General features: G+C 39.7%; 1 protein-coding gene across 1 annotated transcript in view; it reads left to right on the forward strand.

The window, feature by feature from the left end:
- Positions 1-8,693, forward strand: part of LOC119414646 (mitochondrial import inner membrane translocase subunit TIM44) — a 15,218-nt gene extending 6,525 nt beyond the window's left edge. Inside the window, exons 2-13 of the mRNA XM_037681748.1 lie at positions 2,864-2,968; positions 3,070-3,234; positions 3,362-3,442; positions 5,142-5,291; positions 5,504-5,637; positions 5,768-5,853; positions 6,122-6,214; positions 6,415-6,539; positions 6,660-6,710; positions 7,030-7,119; positions 7,741-7,851; positions 8,003-8,693. Coding sequence (XP_037537676.1) covers positions 2,864-2,968; positions 3,070-3,234; positions 3,362-3,442; positions 5,142-5,291; positions 5,504-5,637; positions 5,768-5,853; positions 6,122-6,214; positions 6,415-6,539; positions 6,660-6,710; positions 7,030-7,119; positions 7,741-7,851; positions 8,003-8,122 — 1,311 coding nt within the window. The 3' untranslated portion in view covers positions 8,123-8,693. The remainder of the gene's footprint in view (positions 1-2,863; positions 2,969-3,069; positions 3,235-3,361; positions 3,443-5,141; positions 5,292-5,503; positions 5,638-5,767; positions 5,854-6,121; positions 6,215-6,414; positions 6,540-6,659; positions 6,711-7,029; positions 7,120-7,740; positions 7,852-8,002) is intronic.
- Positions 8,694-18,966: the final 10,273 nt, after the last annotated feature.

The following is an 18,966-nucleotide window of genomic DNA, read 5'->3' on the forward strand; positions in this document are numbered from 1 at the left end:
TCACGCCCACTTGTTTCCACAGTGGGTTTAACGCTGGTCCTGCGAGCCCTGATCAAAGCTTCAATTGAGCCTCTGGATCAGGTTTCATTTAAATTCTTGTCTCTTTTAACAGCCCTGTTGCTGGTTTTAACACCCGCTAAGAGGATAAGTAATTATCTGCCCTCTCTGTTGCTTCGTCATGCCTTAGAATTAGGCTAACGGGCAGCTCAGCTGATTTAAGACCAACCCAGCTTTTATGCCTAAAACATCACGAGCTCTTTTAAATCAAGAGTGATATCGTTGGAGGGGTTTTTTCCCTCCCACAGATCAGAAGGGGAAGCATCTGTTCATCTTCTCTGCCCGGTGCAGGCGTTGACGTGTTACGTAACGCGCACAGCTGCAATGCGTTCAAATTCAACAATTGTTTGTGCATTATAGAGATGCTTCTGCAGGTCGCCGTTATCCATCCAGCGCTTGTCACACTGGCTGTGTGAGGCCTTTTCTGAAGCCTACAGAGCATCAGTTTTAGGGCCTCCTGTCAACCTCTAAGCACACTCCACCAGGGGTATTGCATCTTCGATTGTTCTGCATAATGGTATGTCAATGCAGGACATTTGCACTGCGGCGGCATGGTCAACACCCTGCTCATTTATTCGCTTTTACCTACGTGATGTAACGGTTCGTTCCATGACACATTCTGTCCTTAGTGCTCTAACAGAATGAATATTGTTGTTCTCATGGAACTCTGTTTAAGCTCACTTCTGTCTGCACGCATTACAGTGTGAGATGTTGTTATCAGTCACAGTCGTGTCTGTGTTCTGGTTCTATTATCACTAATCAGTTCATGATTATTGTTACCAATCAGTTCATTTGATTATTTATCAATTCATGGACATTAATCTGTTTATACTGTTCAGCCATGATCCAGTTGGTTCAGGCCCGCCCCCCCCCCCCTCTTTTCAACTTCTTCTTCCCGTTGAAAGTTTTCCGGGGTATTCATGCTTTGTCAGAACGCATAGCTACACAACATGCGTCTGTGCATGGCACATAATTACGCGATGCGTAGTTATGCACATGGGGAGCTGAGTGACAAGACGTTTTTTGGGCAAGCTTCCGCTTCTTACTGTGTTCGAATGGACCCAGTGAGGCGAGGACCACATCGGCTTCGCCCTTTACCCACTAAAGCGAAGGCCTTAAAGGGCGAAGCTTATATGACATAGAACGTTGGTTACGTACTGTAACCCCAGATTCTATGAATATAAGCGTAGCCCTTTAAGCGTCGGGCCTCACTGGCTCCTAAATGGCTGAAGAAAAAGCTATTTTGGGAGCCGATTTCCCGCTCTTAACGTAATTTATACGGACCGGGTGGGGCCCACACAGCAGGTGGGCGTGGACTAATTTTTTTCAGTGCTTATGCTCTGCATAACGGGATAAACCCACTAAAGCGAAGGCCTTAAAGGGCTACGCTTATATTCATAGAATCTGGGGTTACAGTACGTAACCAACGTTTAGTAAAGTGGTGAAAAGGAGAGTCCAGGCTGGATGGAGTGGGTGGAGAAAAGTCTCAGGAGTGACAAACTTATTGTTTACATGAAATCTAGTGGAAAATGTCCCAGCAATCTGCAAAAATGTTGTGTGTGTATATATCAATTATCAGTTAATCTAACTGGCTTTTATTAATCATCAGCAGTGGACAAAACTGACTTCACTTCATTCCATTCAGATCTTCTGGTGTTTTGTGGGGCATCAGAATGACCTATAGACACATCCATTGTATGCTTTTCTTCTAATACCGTATTTTCCGCCGTACGCGTCGCACCACCTATAAGTTGCATCAGTCAATAAAGTGGAAAAATCCATAAATATGTCGCTTCGCCGTATACGTTGCATCTATTATGCATCACCGCTGACGCGTCGCAATTGTTACGCATCAGCAGTGACAACCCGGAAATGTGGGCCGGTGTGCCAAAAACACATGGGCTGCCAAATGGCGGACGCGGGAGCGTGCATGGGAGGACTAACAAGAATTTAACAAGATTAACACTTAAAAACATTTATTTCTTTGCTCAAAATTATAGTAAATATGTGTCTCAGTCTAACGTTTGCTTAATAAATGCACTTTGACGGTCAAATCGGCTGCATTTCAAAAATAGTTTTGCTGCTGAGGTGCTGCGAAAGGGGCACGCGCAGCTTGACCAGCCGCAGCATTTCTTTAAAATTTAACAAGAAAAGCACCTAAACAATTATTTGTTTGCTCGAGATTATAGCAAAGGTGTTTCTCAGTCTAACATTTGTCTAATAAATGCACTTTAATAGTCAAATTAGCTGCATTTTGCCAGGGTGGTGCAGCTGTTTTGACAGTTCCAAGCAGCGAGCAGAATGAAAGTGGGGATGTTATGGCAGGCCGATTGAGTCATTAATAGCTGGTGAAGATTCTCAGTCATCCAGGACATGGTAAATTCAAAACAGTAAAAAAAAAAAAAAAAAAAAACCCAGTAAAGTATAAAAAATAAAGACCAGTTGTTTTTGTCTTGAACTGTTTTGAATTTGTCTTTATAGCCACGTTTACCTATTACATTATACAACAGCATGCCATACAGCTATTACTACTCTGCTGCCATCAAGTGGCTGAAAGTGGTACTGCTCACTTTTTTTTTCTTTTTTTTTCAGTCAGAATGAATGGTAACGTCATCTCAATCAAAAATTGGTTTATAAATATGGGAAAATTTTAATTAATTAATTAATTAAAGGATTACCTTAGTTTGATAATTTTCCTTTTTCTTTCCCTTGTTATTGGTGATACAGGCTGGTAAACATTAAAAGCTTATCTCATCACTTTGTTCTTAGTTTCTACTGCTCGAGTTGTAATGTTGTTGCTTTGCAGTTGATTGGCAGGAATGCCTTGGCACTCTGCACTCGATCTCTGGTCTCTACGTCGTGGAGACGAGAAGCTTACAGGTTACACAGGAGCCCAGCTGCAGCTGTGCAGGTACACTGGTTTCTTCTGTTTATCACTGAGTCACTCACTGTTGCTTACATAATTAAAAATAAGATCTGTATACGGTCCAGTTAAGATCTAGTTTGTTTTAGGTCCGGTATGCTTCAGGGCGTAAAGGTTTTCTTGGGGAGTTTGTTGACAGTCTCCGTCAGGAGTTCGGTAAGAATCAGGAGATGAAGGAAAACATCAAGAAGTTCAGAGAGGAGGCCAAGAGGCTCGAGGACTCCGATGCTCTTCAACAGGCTCGCAGGAAATATGTAAGAATGTTTTACGACTTGTCGTCTGAGTTAGTTTACATTCAAACTGATAACTTAAGTAATATTTTAGTTTATTTGCTTTGCATATATACATTTTAAATGATACAGAATCACTTTCTGTCCTTAGAAATCTATAGAGGCTGAGACAGCAAAGACATCGGAGGTGTTTAAGAAGACCTTGGGCTCTCTGTCAGATACTGTCAAAGAGGTAAGATCACAAAAATATTTCTGTAATTAGTCAGAAACTAAACCTGAGTAATTCTTCTCATGTGAGAAGTCATTATCATCATGTATTTAGTTTTCTTCAAGTTTCCCTTGTGCTGCATTTTGATTTTGTAGAAGTTATTTTATTATTATTATTATAAAGTTTATTCATTTTATTAAAACAAAACAATTCTATGGACAATAAAAAATACAATCACAAATAAAATGAAAGGCAGCAGAAAGAAGAAAAAATCTTATATCTGCACCTTTTTACCAGAAAATTAATTCAAATAATAATAATCTTCAAGTAACAAAAACAAAATAAATAACTCCTTCTCGAGCAACAATTCATACAAATACAAGTTAAGCTATTTCATATTTTTTAACAAACCAACTTTGATCATTCTTTAAACATACACATTGATCTGGCATTTTTAACCTCACTCTCCAGATTATTCCATAATCTAATTCCTTGGATTGAAGTAGACCGTCCTTTCAAACTAGTTCTAAATTTAGGTTTCACAAATATCTCTATCCCCTTAAGATTATTACAACTCTCTCTTTAAACAAAATTTAATTGGATATTTAAAGGTAACGCGTTATTATGAGCCCTAAACATAACTGTTAAAATACTATAATCTACCAAATCATGGAACTTCAATAACTTCAGTTCATAAAATAATGTGCTTGATGGGTGACTGAAATGCTTCCTGGTAATAATTCTTATAGCTCTTTTCTGTAAAACAAAAATAGGATTTGTAATTGTTTTGCACACTTGCCCCCAAACATCAATACAATAGATTAAGTGTGGAACAATTATTGCGTCATACAACATAAACAGAGCTTTATCATTTAATAACACCCTGACTTTGTATAGTACTGCAATAGATTTAGCTATTTTTGTTCTTGCATAATTTGTGATGTTTTCCATGTTAGCTGTTCATCAATGATAACACCCAAGAACTTCACCTCACTAACTCTACAAATCTCAACACCCTTGACTCTAAATGGAACATCAACAGTTCTCTTTCTATTACTGAATGTCATATAATTAGTTTTATCTAAGTTTAATGATAATTTATTAAGTTTAAACCAAGTTTGTATTTTTATAAATTCTGTCTGCATCAACTCCAACATCTGTTCTATATCGTTACCAAACGACAAAATGTGGTATCATCTGCAAATAGGACACATTTAGGGAGTCCTGACACATTTACCAAGTCATTCATGTATAAAATAAATAACTTTGGTCCAAGTATAGAACCTTGAGGAACTCCACTTTTTCATTCATTCAGCCTTTATTTGTGATATTACAGAGGTCAGATCGTACATCATTTATTTGTACAAACTGTTTCCTATCTTTCAAATAGCTAGATATCCACTGTAGTGCTAGTTCGCTTAATGCCATATTTGTTAAATTTTTCAAGGAGAATAATGTGGTCATTAGTATCGACTCCTTTCTTTAAATAAACAAAAATACTAACACAATATTGTTTTGGATCGACAGCTGTTATTTGTTCTATCAGTTCCATGAGAGCTGTTGATGTAGTTTTTTGCTCTAAGCCCATACTGACTGCTACTTAGAATATTTTGTTTAGCAATAAATTGATCCAATCTGGTCACAAATAATTGAAGAAGTTGAGTCAATGTCATGCACTACTGTATAAATCTTACAAGTTCTTTGTTTTGTTTTTGTGCTGAAGGGTCTCGAAGAGGCGAGTCGTTCCAACATCGGGAAGAAGATCATAGAAGGTGTGGAAGAGGCAGCCAGAACGGCCAAGCACTCCGCTGAGTCCATCTCAAAAGGTGGAGAGAAACTGGGCAGGACCAACGCGTTCAGGGCCATCTCACAGGTTAGAAAAGAAAACAACAGGAGGTTCAGAAAACTCATCCTGAAAAATTACAGCATCTCAAATGGCATCTGTTTGTGCACTTTCTGTATATTGCTCTTTAGCTCACAGCAGTACACTTTGTGTAGACAATCATTAGTATTTTTTGTTTGTTTGTTTTTGCAACCTTGCTTGCAAATCTAACTTTAAACTCATGTTGTGTTTGAACTCTGCAGGGGGTAGAATCCATGAAGAAGGAGATCGAATTCGGAGATGCTGGCGCTTACAGAGCTCCTGCTCAGCTGAGGATGAGGAGCGACTTCGCCTTTAAAACGGCAGACGGCGACACCAGAGCGTTTGAAGCCAACGAGTAAGAAACTTCTAACTCAGACATGTTTTTACTCGCTATATGTGAAATATAGTATTAAATACGTTTATTTAAGCAGTCATTTCCTCACATTTCAACAGCTTCTCTTGTTTTTCCTCACTTTGTGATGTAGAGAGGCCATGGGCGTCATTCTGCACAAAGACTCAAAGTGGTTCCAGCAGTGGAAGGACTTCAAGGACAGCAATGTAGTTTTTAACAGTAAGTCAGTTAATTAGTTAAAATACTTTGGAATTAGTCTTAAATTATGGACCTCCAACATTATATTTTTCATGGAAGTTTTTACTTAAAAGCAGCAGGTGGCAGCAGATTGTTTACAAGTAAATGTGCAGGAATTAGATGTTAAGCTATCAGTATTTGGTGTATCCGCTGCAAAACTACAGACTTTAGATGGATTCACAAGAAACCCACATTTTACATATTTTAAACAATAACCTTCATCTTAGTTTTACTGTTTTGTTGCCTTCAGGGTTTTTTGAGATGAAGATGAAGTACGATGAGAGTGACAACGCGCTCATCCGAGCATCCCGAGCCATAACTGACAAAGTTACTGACATTTTAGGTAATTCTCCCTCCTTTTTTATTATTATTGTTTTATCTTTTAATTCTGATTTTGTTTTTTTAACCAAGTTATTTAATTTTGAAAATTGCCTCTCTCTTTGTAAAAATTTGGTGGAAAATCATAAAATGTAAACTCAGTGTTTGTTGTTTTTTAGTTCATAATTCTAGATTTGTGGGGTTTATGCTCTTGTATGTTTCTAGGAGGACTTTTCTCAAAGACGGAAATGTCTGAAGTGTTGACAGAAATCCTGAAGATAGACCCTAACTTTGATAAGGACTCTTTTCTTAAACAGTGTGAGAAAGATATCATCCCTAACATCCTAGAGGTAAAAACAGAACCAGTCTTGTCTCGTCGTGCTGTGCTGTTTCAGTGAACATCCTCCCTCTGCTCAGTCACTGAATACCTTGATGCTCTGAAGTATTGATGGACTCTGTCCACTCTGCAGGCCATGATTCGTGGAGAGCTGGATGTGTTAAAAGACTGGTGCTATGAGGCGGTGAGTGATTCACTTTAACTTCAGTTTTATAAATATTTTTAAGCGATTCACAGCAGGATGGCCTGCACATGACTGTCGGATTACTTTCTATACATCCTAATTGTTCACTGAATTTGTGCTGAACAAGAGAATACAAAACTGTTACTGGCAGAAGAACCACAATGTAAACTAGTTTTGTTTGCTGTTTTTCACACTTTTTTTTATTTGCACGATCATCCTTTCAGACTCAGAGACCCCTCACTCTGAGCTGATTGTTGATCTTTCATGAATAATGTGCGAAGTTTTAATGTAACGTGTGTTCTTTTGCACATATTCTCAGACGTACAGTCAGCTGGCCCACCCGATCCAGCAGGCCAAGGCTCTGGGGCTTCTCTTCCAGTCTAAAGTCCTCGACGTTGATAACGTAGAAGTGAGTTCTGCAATTCTCACTCTCAGTTCTCTTTTTGTTTTCCTCTCTAAAACTATCTATTTTATCTTTATTATCCACAAAAGTTAAATAAATGTGTTCTTTTATTAGTTTTCTTACCTTCTATAGGTAGAATGCTGATCCTAGCATTTCCCCCTAAATAAGTCAGAGGAAAAGTTAACAAGATAAGCAGTGTAGGTGGTGCTGTATTTTTCTAACACCAGCCTCAAACACTTCACCGTTGGACTCTCTGTTATAATTTAATGCTAAATAAACGTCATACCACTCACATCTGCTTGTGAGGTCAGCTTTGTCTGGACACTAGACAAGAAATTAGGTTTATGCACATGTCAGCGATGCATATAATCTCACAGTCACAGTGAAGTTGTATCCAGATGTGCAGGAGACACAGAAGCTGGGATCGTTTTATTCTATTCACAGATCTGCACATATTAAATGAGACAAAGGTGTGGACTTGTGTCTAACTGTAAACGGGTGAATCTGGTGTGTAATTTTTAAAGAATGCACAATAATATTTGTATTTATTGAATAAATGCAGGTAGAGTCTTCCATCATTTCATCTTTTTTTTTTTTTTTTGGTGTCGTCTTTTTCCCGTGTGTTAGTTAGCAATGGGTAAGATGATGGACCAGGGCCCGGTGCTGATCATCACCTTTCAAGCTCAGGTCGTCATGGTGATCCGCAGCCCCAAAGGAGACGTTGTGGAGGGAGATCCGGTCAGTCAACTTCTAGTTAACTGCACTTCAGCACTGAAGCTCAGAGATGAGGCTGCACGCAAATTTGTATTAGAAGTTTTTAACAAAAGTTCGAAGCAATGTTGATGTTATGGAATTGGATTGACGTTTTCAACTTCTCCTCCCTTAACAGGAGAAAGTGATGAGGATGATGTACGTCTGGGCTTTGTGTCGAGACCAGGAGGAGCTGAATCCCAACGCAGCGTGGAGGCTGCTGGACATCTCCGCCTCCAGCACTGAGCAGGTCCTCTGAATGAAGAGGGGTGCACGGGTGAAGAGGCTCATCAGGAACTCAACGTTACGGAGGACAAACGATGTAGCTGCTCATCCTGTATGCAGTAAATTAACCCACGAGGGCAGAGTAAAAAAACCTGCTCCTCTGTGATTGCACTCATTCCCATCAGCAGAGTATTTATGTGCTCACGTACATATTCTGTTGCTCCCTGAAACGCTTAAACATACCACTGGAGATCAAATATGACAATTTTACAGATATCTGCATCCAGTATAAAGGATATTGAGTCATGCTCATCCACTTTGCGTTTGGATCGATTGAACTATGAGTACAGCGTTTGAAAAATAATTTTAAGCTGAATGGAACCAGACAAAGACAGAAGTTATACCCCTCTATGGAAGTATAGAAATGTGGTTTTGTTTAACACAAGTACTGTAGAAGAAGTTTTTCTGTTTAAGAAGGTGAAAATATTTGCTTGGTTCCTGCGTCAACATGTCACCAACGGTGTTGGTGTTAAAATCAACTCAAACCTGCTTCATGTTCAGGTTCATCTTCTCATTGAAACAAAGCATTTATGATAAAGACCAACATGAGAGACGGTGAAGTGAGCCCATGAGAGGTTAAAGTCTTGAATGCAGTCATGCACATGCATCTAAACTGAACTATTTATTTATTTATTTTTTACGCAAGACTGCTGGTCATCAGAAGCTTCACAAACGTCAAATGAAATGAATACTTAAGCATAAAACAAAGACTGTAAAATCTATTTATTTAACATTCCAGTCAATTCGTAGAGAAGAATGTTATGTGCGGGGTGAGAAACCTCAGATGCTGCTTTGTTTATTACATTTAGATATGAAGCATGTTTTCTGATGTCTCTTCATTCTGAGTCAGGTTTTCTTTTTCATTCAATCCTATAACAATCAAATGTTGAGTTGTTTTTTGGAAGCGCACGTGGCACCATCTGTTTTTCTCTTAGGCGGCTTCATTGTTGAAGCTTCATGTAGCAGATCTTTCACGTGCTTGTCGTATTGAACTGTTGGGTTTACGTTTATGAACGTAGCTTACAAGTGGGTAAATGGTGAAACCAAAAGTGGAGAAGAGTGAGTTTAGTAAATGGACTGCGCTGTTGTACTGATTGCTGTTGATATTTGTAATGTGCAAAATGTTTTATTGATGATTTAACTAAAATTCCTGAACCTGATGGTCAACTTGTGTTATTCTGTTGGTCTGCTGGAATGTGGTGCATGAAATATCTTTCAGTTCCATTTGTCCGTTTGAAGGGGACACGAGGTCGTGAGAAGTTGGGGTTGAAGGGTGCTGCAGCACCCCCTAATGGAAGCTAATGGACATGCATTTCCGAATGAATCGGAATCAACTTTGTCATTGCACCGAAGCACAACAAAATTACATTTCAGTACAGTCCGTCTGAGAAAACAACACATGGGGAGATGAAGGTGTCTGAGGCTGCGGCCTTCGGGAGACGCTGCTCTTTAATAAAAAGAAACACGAGGGATTAAAAAATTGTATCTTGCACTGTGTCCTAGACAAGACAGTGCAAAAAAGATCTCCGCACCGAAATGGCAACATACTGATGACCTGTCACAATAACAAAATTTTCTGGGCGATTTTCTCAGAAATTATTGCGATAAACGATAATATTGTTTTGAAATTTGACAATAATTAGTAATTATTGTCAAATTTAAGAAGAAATGTTGATTAATTTGTTTTGTGTGTAATACCTTTTTTGACCACTGTATGGCAGTATAAGACTGAACCGAAGGATGGATAGTGAGGGAGTGAGCAGCGTGTCTCTAAGAAAAATGGGAGGGAGGCCCCTTGATGTGACATGGGCTGTCTCTCTTTCCTGTTTTTCAGTTCTCAAAATGGCGGACGCTCGGTGTGGTTTGAGCTCTTTAGAATAGCATTTGTCACACCAAGCTTTTAATAAAAAATAAATAAAAAAAATTAGTAAACAAGTTCTCACCTTCTTTTTGCAAAGAAAATCAACTTTTTACACAAAGGCACGGGTTTCAACTGAATTTTGGAGCATCGACGAGATGTTTTTTTTTTTTCCTCGAGGTTGGCCTGTTGGCTTAGCTTCTCAGCTTAACTGCTTTTAATGATCCAAAAACACAATTTTGGACAGTTACAACAGATTTTAAAGAAAAACGAGAAAGGGAGGGGTCAGTGAAGAGCACCGGAGTTGAGCCTTTTGTCATCCAGTGTCCAGTAGAAAGAGAGACAGAGAAACGATAAAGCCAATAAATGAAAATGAGGTTGATAATTTTCATTAATCATACGATTAATTGATTTGTTTAGATTGACAGGCCTAATCATAATCCATTTATGCATGAGGAGGCCGATGAAGGCGGTGAGTTGTCCGTGGACACTGCCAGATAGTTCCAAAATCCTGGTAAGATGGTGCAGTGTCTATCAGCCAGCTCAGCTCTGACACAGGTCCACAGATGTCCTATGGAAGGGTGTGTGTGTGTTTGTGTGTGTGTGTGTGTGTGGGGGGGGGGGGGTTCATAGGACAAAGAGCAAAACAGGAGGGAAGCAGAGCGGGAAGGAACGCGTCAGCCTTCATCGAGAGCAAGTAGGAAAATTGTCTAGTTGAATCAATGAACTGACTAAAACAAATGTCAGTAGTGTTGCACATTCCAATAATATTCAGATATTTAGTTTTGTAAATCAGCTCTGTGCAAAGTTGTACAACTCCCACACAAAGTTGGCAAATAAGTACTGGTGCTCATATGTGCTCACAGCACCCCCAAACTGAAATATGTTCCCATGGTTAAGAAGATAAATAAGTCCACCACAGAATGTACACAGAAGAAATCTTAGGCATCAGGTGAGAGGTCTTTTATTTTATAATGCTTATTCCTATTGTCCACAGATGATGTTTGTGTTACCAGTTAAAGCTGTTTCAGTTTGTATAAGAAGCATTAACTTTTCTCTTTAATTAGGAAGAATAATTCCAGTAATTTCTTGAGTTTGAGATGATTGCTTCACAAGTGACAACAGGTGAAAAATATTCATGACTTTTCCTCTTCTGTTGCATCGGGATGCTGGTCAGCAGAAAAGAGCTCTCCGTGTTATGATTAGTTTTGTGTAAGCTTTCTGAACAGTCAGCAGCTCTGAATGTAGCGCTGGTGTTTGCTCACAACAAGAAATCGAAGTGTGGACGTTGTGTGTGTGTGTGTGTGTGTGTCAGGGTTTTATTTTTTGGCACATCTTGAAAGATGCTCATGGAAGCAGATGATGATGGTTGATGATACAATATATTGGTGTGTATATAGATGATATATTAAAAAAAAACATGACTGTAGAGTTACACAGCGAATCAGTAATGGAGGACTTCATCCTGCAGCTTTGACAAATGAAAAGGGCAGGTCTTGTACTAACATGCACGTCCACACATGTAACAGTTTTGCTGTAACACTGACCCATCTTTCTAAACCACAGTTTGACCTTTTCCCTGTGAAATCCTTGTTTAACAAAAAGGAGAGTGATGGAAACACCCATGAGGGTTAGAGGCTCTTAATAATTATGACCACAGTGGTGATTTGATCGTGAACTTTATTATTAACCTTTATTTATCAGGCAAATCTCACTGAGATCACAGATCTTTTTTGCAAGGGAGGTCTGGGCCTGAAGGCAGACTAACATGCATGTTTGTGGTCTGTGGGAGGAAACCGGAGTACCCAGAGAACACCCACGCATGCACAAGAAGAACATGCAAACTCCACCCAGAAAGATCCCCATTTGAGATTTGATCCGGCAACCTGCTTGCTGAGAGGCAACAGCTCTGCCAACTGCGCCACCGTGCCACCCCACAGATAGCTCACAACGTGTACACATTATTTAAATCTTTTTGTCCAAGAATGATGACCTTTGATTTTATTCATGGCATCCATTTAAGGGAAATTGAAAGTTTTAATGTTGACAAAGCTTCTCATGTGGTTAAATAACTAAACGTGTGAATTCATGAACAATATCCAGCATCGCTGCTGCACTCCCAACCATTCAGGAACGGTCAGGGAGGGAGGGGGAGGATCAAGCCCCCTGGTGAAAGCAGAGGATGTGCAGCAGGACGGTCAGACCTGTGCCTCGGAGCGAACCTGCAGCTGTCCTCCGTGCTGAAATGCTTTTCATCATCACTTCATGTTGGATTTTACCTGCTCGCCTGTGACATCAGCACTAAAGTAAGTTTTTAGATGTAATCTAATCATCCTCCTGTTGGACATGACAATGGACTCCCTGCGATTGTTCATCTGGAAGTCTGACTTTAGTGAATAAAATAAAAAAAAACAGTTTAATCCACTACTTATGAGTAAGATGCTCTGCTTTATTAAACACACAGAAAATCACTGAAAGAGTAACATCTGTCTAATTGCTAAAACACTTTCTCTCCAAGAGCAGCAGAATAACAACTGAAATAACATTTCTCTGTCCCTTCGGTTTTCAAAACGCAGCTCGGAAAAGGGTTCTGCACAGTATACAGAGAATTATTTTTTTTTTAATGTTTTTGAAGTCCTTGACATTCTCAGAGCGGTTTGTCGTATAATCCACAGGACTCAGTGGAACAGGTATTACGCCACGAGGAAGGCCATATGTCGCTGCGTGTGCTCTGATGTCAGAGTGGACAGCCTGGTGCTCTCATGCAAACCTTCCACCATACTTTCTGTTTTTCATATTACTATTTGAATGAACGATCGTGATGACTGGGATTTTCCTCCAATAGCCTAAAACCATAAATAAAATATTTGTTCTTTTCTTGTGTGTGAATCCATTAAGGCGCCACAGTGGGATTAATCTTTAAGGAATCAAAGCTGCTTCACCAATAGACCAATGATGCTGCTCTTTTTATTAGATTTCCACAACTGTTTTAGCATCAGTGTGTGATCTTTATTAACTTTTAACGATCGAAAAGTGAAATAAAAACACTTGATTTTTCTTTGAAATCTACAACAGTCTTGGAAATGATGTTTGCTGCGATTGAAGAGTGGAATGTTAGAAAAAACACGATAAAATCATGGATTTTTCAAAATATATTTTGCCTATGTGCTGTGAAAGAATCTCAGAAAGTGATTGATAAAATGTTTGTGTGGTATAATTGTTTTGTTTTTTTTTGATTAATGCAAATACACCAAAGGATTTTAGCGTAACCAGATCCAGCCATTGTCCATGTTTTCTGACAGCTGATATATATAAAAAAAAACCAGTTTAATCCTTAAAGCATGAATAAAGTAGGTTCATGCAGTTATTCAGGACCTGCTATCTGAACACTCTGGTCCTGATGGGACCACGGGCCATTTTCTAATTGATCCCAAGGCTGGCTCTTTTTTTCCTCAGACCCTTCAAGACCTCTATTAAACCTTCACTTAGCCCCACCATCCAGAGGGAAAGAGAGGTATAACATGTTTGCGAGGATCAGCGGGGGTGGTCAGGAGGGAGACAAAGCCTCCTGGAATAGAAAATGCTGAGTCGGGAAAGTGCCTGCTTCAGGAAATGTATTTTCACCCCGTGGCTCATTAAAGAGGCCCCAGAGAGGATTTCTGAGTAAGAGTGAAGCTCCTCCATCGGGTCTTCGTGACAGATTTCTCCTCCATCATCAGTCCAATTTACTTTCCCCAGGCTGCTCCTCGGTTAATAAGAGGAGGTGTGTTTCTGCTTTATCTCGCTTAAATTTGCCAACGTGAAGAATTATAAAATTAGACACAAGTTCTTCAGGGAAACTCATTTGCTTGTGGTGTTCTGGCATAAACTTTAAGGAAACATTTGAAATATTGTAGGGCTCCTATCCAACCTCTAAAAATCTATTGAAATGGAGCACAGCGAAAAATGTATAAACAAATAATATCTTACCTGTTGTAGCTATCAGTTTTAAAAAGCAGAGTTTAATTTGTTTGATTTTAATTTAATTTCTTGGACTAAGTGTAATAATTAAAGTTAGCGCAGCTTACTAGCGCAATGTTATTGTTTGTCTTTTACACAGTTCAGTTCAGTTTATTGATATAGCACCAAGTCACAACAGAAGTCGTCTCAGAGCACTGAACAGAAACTTTCATATATAAAAATAATAATTTAACATTATTAATCTGAGGAGCAGACTGCTTTGAATTTAACGCCATCGCAGACTCTCATCTTGAGCAAGCATGAAGGCGACAGTGGAAAGGAAAAACTCCCTCACGAGGAAGAAACCTTTAGCAGAACCAGACTCAGGACAAGCGACATGAATGTAATTTGAATCAGCAACGATAACAGCTCTTTAATGAAACCAGGACGATGAGCTACAACATTTAATTTCCCTTTGGGATTTATAAGGTATTTCGAATTCAAATGAATTAAATTAAACTGAATTGAATTAGTGAGCCACTTCTCACTGAAATCAAATGTGCAACATTTTATTACACTCCTGTACACAACCTGTTTTATTTTGGTTATGCTTTATTCCATTTTTAGGGATATCTGTCATGTGTTTCATCTTTGTTCTGGACATATTGTTTTAAAATATCCTGTATAAACCACCTTTTCGTGTGATTTCATATGCAGTCACGACACTAGCAATTTCCCTTTTGGATGAATGAACTTTTCTGATTTTGATGCTGAATTTTGACAACAACATGCCAACGGTTAGTCTGAGCGCAGCCAGGATCAAAGTGGGCTTCTGATGTTTTAAAACAACTATTCTAAAAAAATGATTTAATAAATTTCAAATGAACTTGTAGGGTGCCATTACTTTGCTTCACATGGTTAATGGCAGAAGTCTTTATATGTTCCTACAGGAAGTACCCCAGGCTACTTCAGGAGCGATACCGCTAACAAGGGATTGCACGATATTATCGGCATGGTATCGTATCGGCCGATAGCGATAAAGTTAAATATCGGACATTTGCTGCTGCCACTTGAAAACACCAAATGTAGAATTCTTTGTAAATAAACATGTAGTGCAAAATTAACAGGGATGCTTTAAACAGGGTGACACGGTGGCTCTGTTGGTAGAGCAGCTGCCTCTCAGCGAGAAGGTCGTCGGATCAAATCCTTTCTGGGTGGAGTTTGAATGTTCTCTCCGTACATGCGTGTGTTTTCTCCGGGTGTTCCAGTTTCCTCCAAAGTGAGAGAGTGAATGTGTCCCTGTGATGGACTGGAGACCTGTCCAGGGTGTCCCCCGCCTCTCACACAGTAATGACCGGATATGGACACCGGTGAACCCTGCAACCCGAAAAGGAGGAAGCGGGTAAAAGATAATAAATGGATGGATGTTTAAAACAGAAACTTGTTTTTTTTTTTTACTTGGATGCATCTGAAGTTGGCAGCGTTCTGGTGTTATCAAGCTCTGGTTGAGAGTTGAACCCATGTCCAGACAGACACGAGGAACTCGAGCGTAAAATAAAGAATAACTATTTAAATAAATACAAAAACAAAAAGCTTTTGTGGCAGCAAAACTTACAGAACAAAGGAGGAAAAGAGCATGACGGCTGAGGGAGCACAATCCATGGACACACAGCCTACAGAGACGCTGACGAGACACAGTGATGAACACCTGGACTGATTCTGGTTGGGAACAGGTGAATATGGGACGAGCTGGCAACATGAGGGGAGAAACATGGGGAAGCTGGAGACACAAGTAAAACAGACTCACAGAGAAAACTAAATACAAGAACGCACAGACAGGTGTCAAAATTAAACCATTTCTTCAGACTAAAATCCCGTCAAGATCTATCTACAACAGATGAGACCTTCATTCTTGGTAACCTTTCTGCAGAACTCCTCTTCAAAAGACCTGAGCTATAAAAACAATTAGCAAAAAGCTACAAAAAGCCCGTGGAAAAATAAAACATTTCCTCCTATTCTGTACTTTTGCATTCTCCATCCTTATTTCCTTTTCTTTTTGTCTTCTCTTAGGTTTCGTGATGAACAAATCATTAAAAGAAGATGGTTCTGGTGCCTCAAGATGAAGAGAACAACACAAAGATAGACGTTCTTCACGACGGCGACAACTCAGTGCAGAACCACCCAAGTCGCGAAGTGATTCGATTGCCACAAAACGTTTTCTTAAGTAGTGCAAGACGAATCATTTACTTCCTGCGAGTTCTGCAATTTGTCCGTGGAGCAACTAAATCGAAATATGTGCATTATTTTGTAATTACAATAAAACTTTATTTGGATTTCTGTTTAAAAGCACGACAACAGTTCTCTTGATGATGATTATGTGCAGGAGAAGAGTAATGGAAGAAGACCTGGTTTCAACCGATTAGAAGGAAGCTAGGTGAGCATGCCTCAGCTCGCTGATATCTGAGGGTGCATTCATTTGCACCGCTGCTCGTGTTATTTCCGCTTGTTTGCCCTGTGGCTTTGGGAAACACCCCACGTGAGAGGAGCTGCCACATCTCTCAGAGGGACTTCAGATTTCTCACTTGGTGACAGAGATGTTCAAGCAGACCCACATCAGGCCTCACAGTCTCTGATTGCAGAACAAAAAAACCCCACCTGTTTCCACCTCCAGCACCATCTTCCTCCCAAGATGAGTGACACGCCCTATTGGGTTGCAGACTATGATTTCTCCTCTTCTGCTTCTCCTGGGTTCCCCAGGGGTTCGACAGCGCTGCAGCCCACAGCGGGGCACCCTGAGCAGGGGTCAGCCTTGTGCTTTGTCGGCCTCCTTGTTCTGCTGCTGCTCTTCCTGGTGGTTCGCTGTGTGCGGATCCTGCTGGATCCTTTCAGCAGCATGCCGTCCACATCATGGACAGACCACAAGGGGCTGGACAGAGGACAGTTTGATTATGCAATGGTGTAAATAAAAACAAGATAAACAAAGAAAAAGAGGAGAAGGGTGAATCAGGAGATCTGCAGCATGACTTTTTACCAATAATGATTGCATATATGACTTTTTAGGCAGATGTCCGTTTTTAAAGCAACTTTACAGCATCAATGGATTAACTGCATGAAATGAAAACGTAAGAAGCCACTATTATCGCCCACTGCTGAAGGCTTGTGTGTGCATGTGCTCACTTGTACGTAACATTAGCGAAGCATCTCATGAAATGGGATGTATTTAAATAAAACTCTTATAAAGTAATGATTGAATGAACATATACAGCTGATTACATTGTAGCCAACTCCTTTCAAGATGGCTGCCACAACTAAGCAAACTCAGCAAATAAAAAGTTTGTTACATCTCGGTCAAATTTACAGATTGTGAGCTAAAGTTTGGTACGGTAGTCGCTGACAGTCATTTCCAACCATACTCTGAGTGCTCACTGATTGTGCAACTTTTGTTTTTGAAACATCATCATTAACTCCTGTCTGTCTGTTAGCAAAATATCTCACATTACTGTTACAGGAGATTAAAAGACTAAACTTTACACTTTAAATGCAGTTCTCACTAGTAATGTGTACAAGCTCAAGTTTATTTGTGAGCTTTATTTTGAAGCTGTAAGATGTCAAAGCTCTTATTTGTTGTAGATGTTTTTTTTTGCTGGAAATATAAAAACATATATTTTCAGTCATGCTGTTTGCTGTGCAGCATGTGTGCCACCTTTTAGATGATCCTTGGGAGAAATAACTTTGAATAAAAGATGTGCAGCTACAGTGAATTCTTTGAATGACCTCTTAAAGCCACATTTTACCCACTTCCTTTTGTTGGTGTTCTCTTTTATTTTTACTCCACTGCATGTGCTTTCTTTACCTAATTTTGTTTTAAACGTTCAGTTAATGTAGATAATACAGCCTGCTTTGTTGAGTGGTTTTTCTCTTTCGTGTCCCCATTTGCTTTAAGAGGCTTATGCGGCTCAGTGTGCTGACTGACAACCAGATGCATTAAGTTATGATTATGAAATCCATGTACACCGAGCCGCTTCCTAATCTGTTTTGCCTTTAACCTCCGTCAAAAGCAACGACCAAATCTGTTCAGCCGTGCCTGCAGAAATACGAAGGAATCTGTTTTCTGTTTCGTCATGACGTGTTTGCTTCTGTTGTCACATGCTTTCTTACCCATTCTCTATAAGACTTTAAAATGTGGCTTTAAATTGAGTTATTAAATACAGTTTAAAAGTTTCTGCAGCCTCAGGAACACAAGACTGCAGCTCTTGTTCATGGAGCTACCCCAGGCGTTAAAAGGCTGTTGGGAAAGCTAAATATCCCATCATCTACAGTTTATATTAAAATAATTCAAGAATATGGAGAAATCTCTTAGCTCAAAGAACAAAGCTCAAGTCAGTCCTGGATGCTCGTCATTAAAAACAAATCTGATTTTGTCATGTACGTCACTGATGTGGTGGCACAGTGGCTCAGTTGATAGAGATGCCACCTCTCAGTGAGAAGGTTGCTGGGTCAAATCCCAGCAGGAGGCCTTTCTGGGTGGAATTTGCGTGTTCCCTCGGTGCATGCATGGGTTTTCTTCGGGTGCTCCGGTTTACTCCAAATAACCAAAAACATGCATGTTAGGCTGATTGCTAACTCTAAATTGTCTCTAGGTGTGAGTGAGAGAGTGAATGGTTGTTATAGGTTCCTGTGATGGACTGGAGACCTGTCCAGGGTGCCCCCCGCCTCTCGCACAGTGATGGCTGGATATGGGCAGTGATCACTGCAACCTGGAAAGGAAACAAAATTCAGAAATGTTGCTGTCTTCTCTGGTTCAAAGCTAATTTAAATTACCGTAATTTTTGCTGCATAAGTCGCAGTTTTTTACATAAATTTGCGTGCCCTGTGACTTATATGGCAAAGTGAATTATTTACATCCCCCCCCCCTCCACACACACACACACACACACACATTTATAACCCAATTTTTGGCTGAGATCTGACAATTTCATTCATTCTGACATGGAAAATATTGAACACTACCATTTTCAGCT

Source organism: Nematolebias whitei, chromosome 9, assembly GCF_014905685.2.
Source record: "Nematolebias whitei isolate Nwh7 chromosome 9, NemWhi1, whole genome shotgun sequence".
NCBI classification, from domain to species: domain Eukaryota; kingdom Metazoa; phylum Chordata; class Actinopteri; order Cyprinodontiformes; family Rivulidae; genus Nematolebias; species Nematolebias whitei.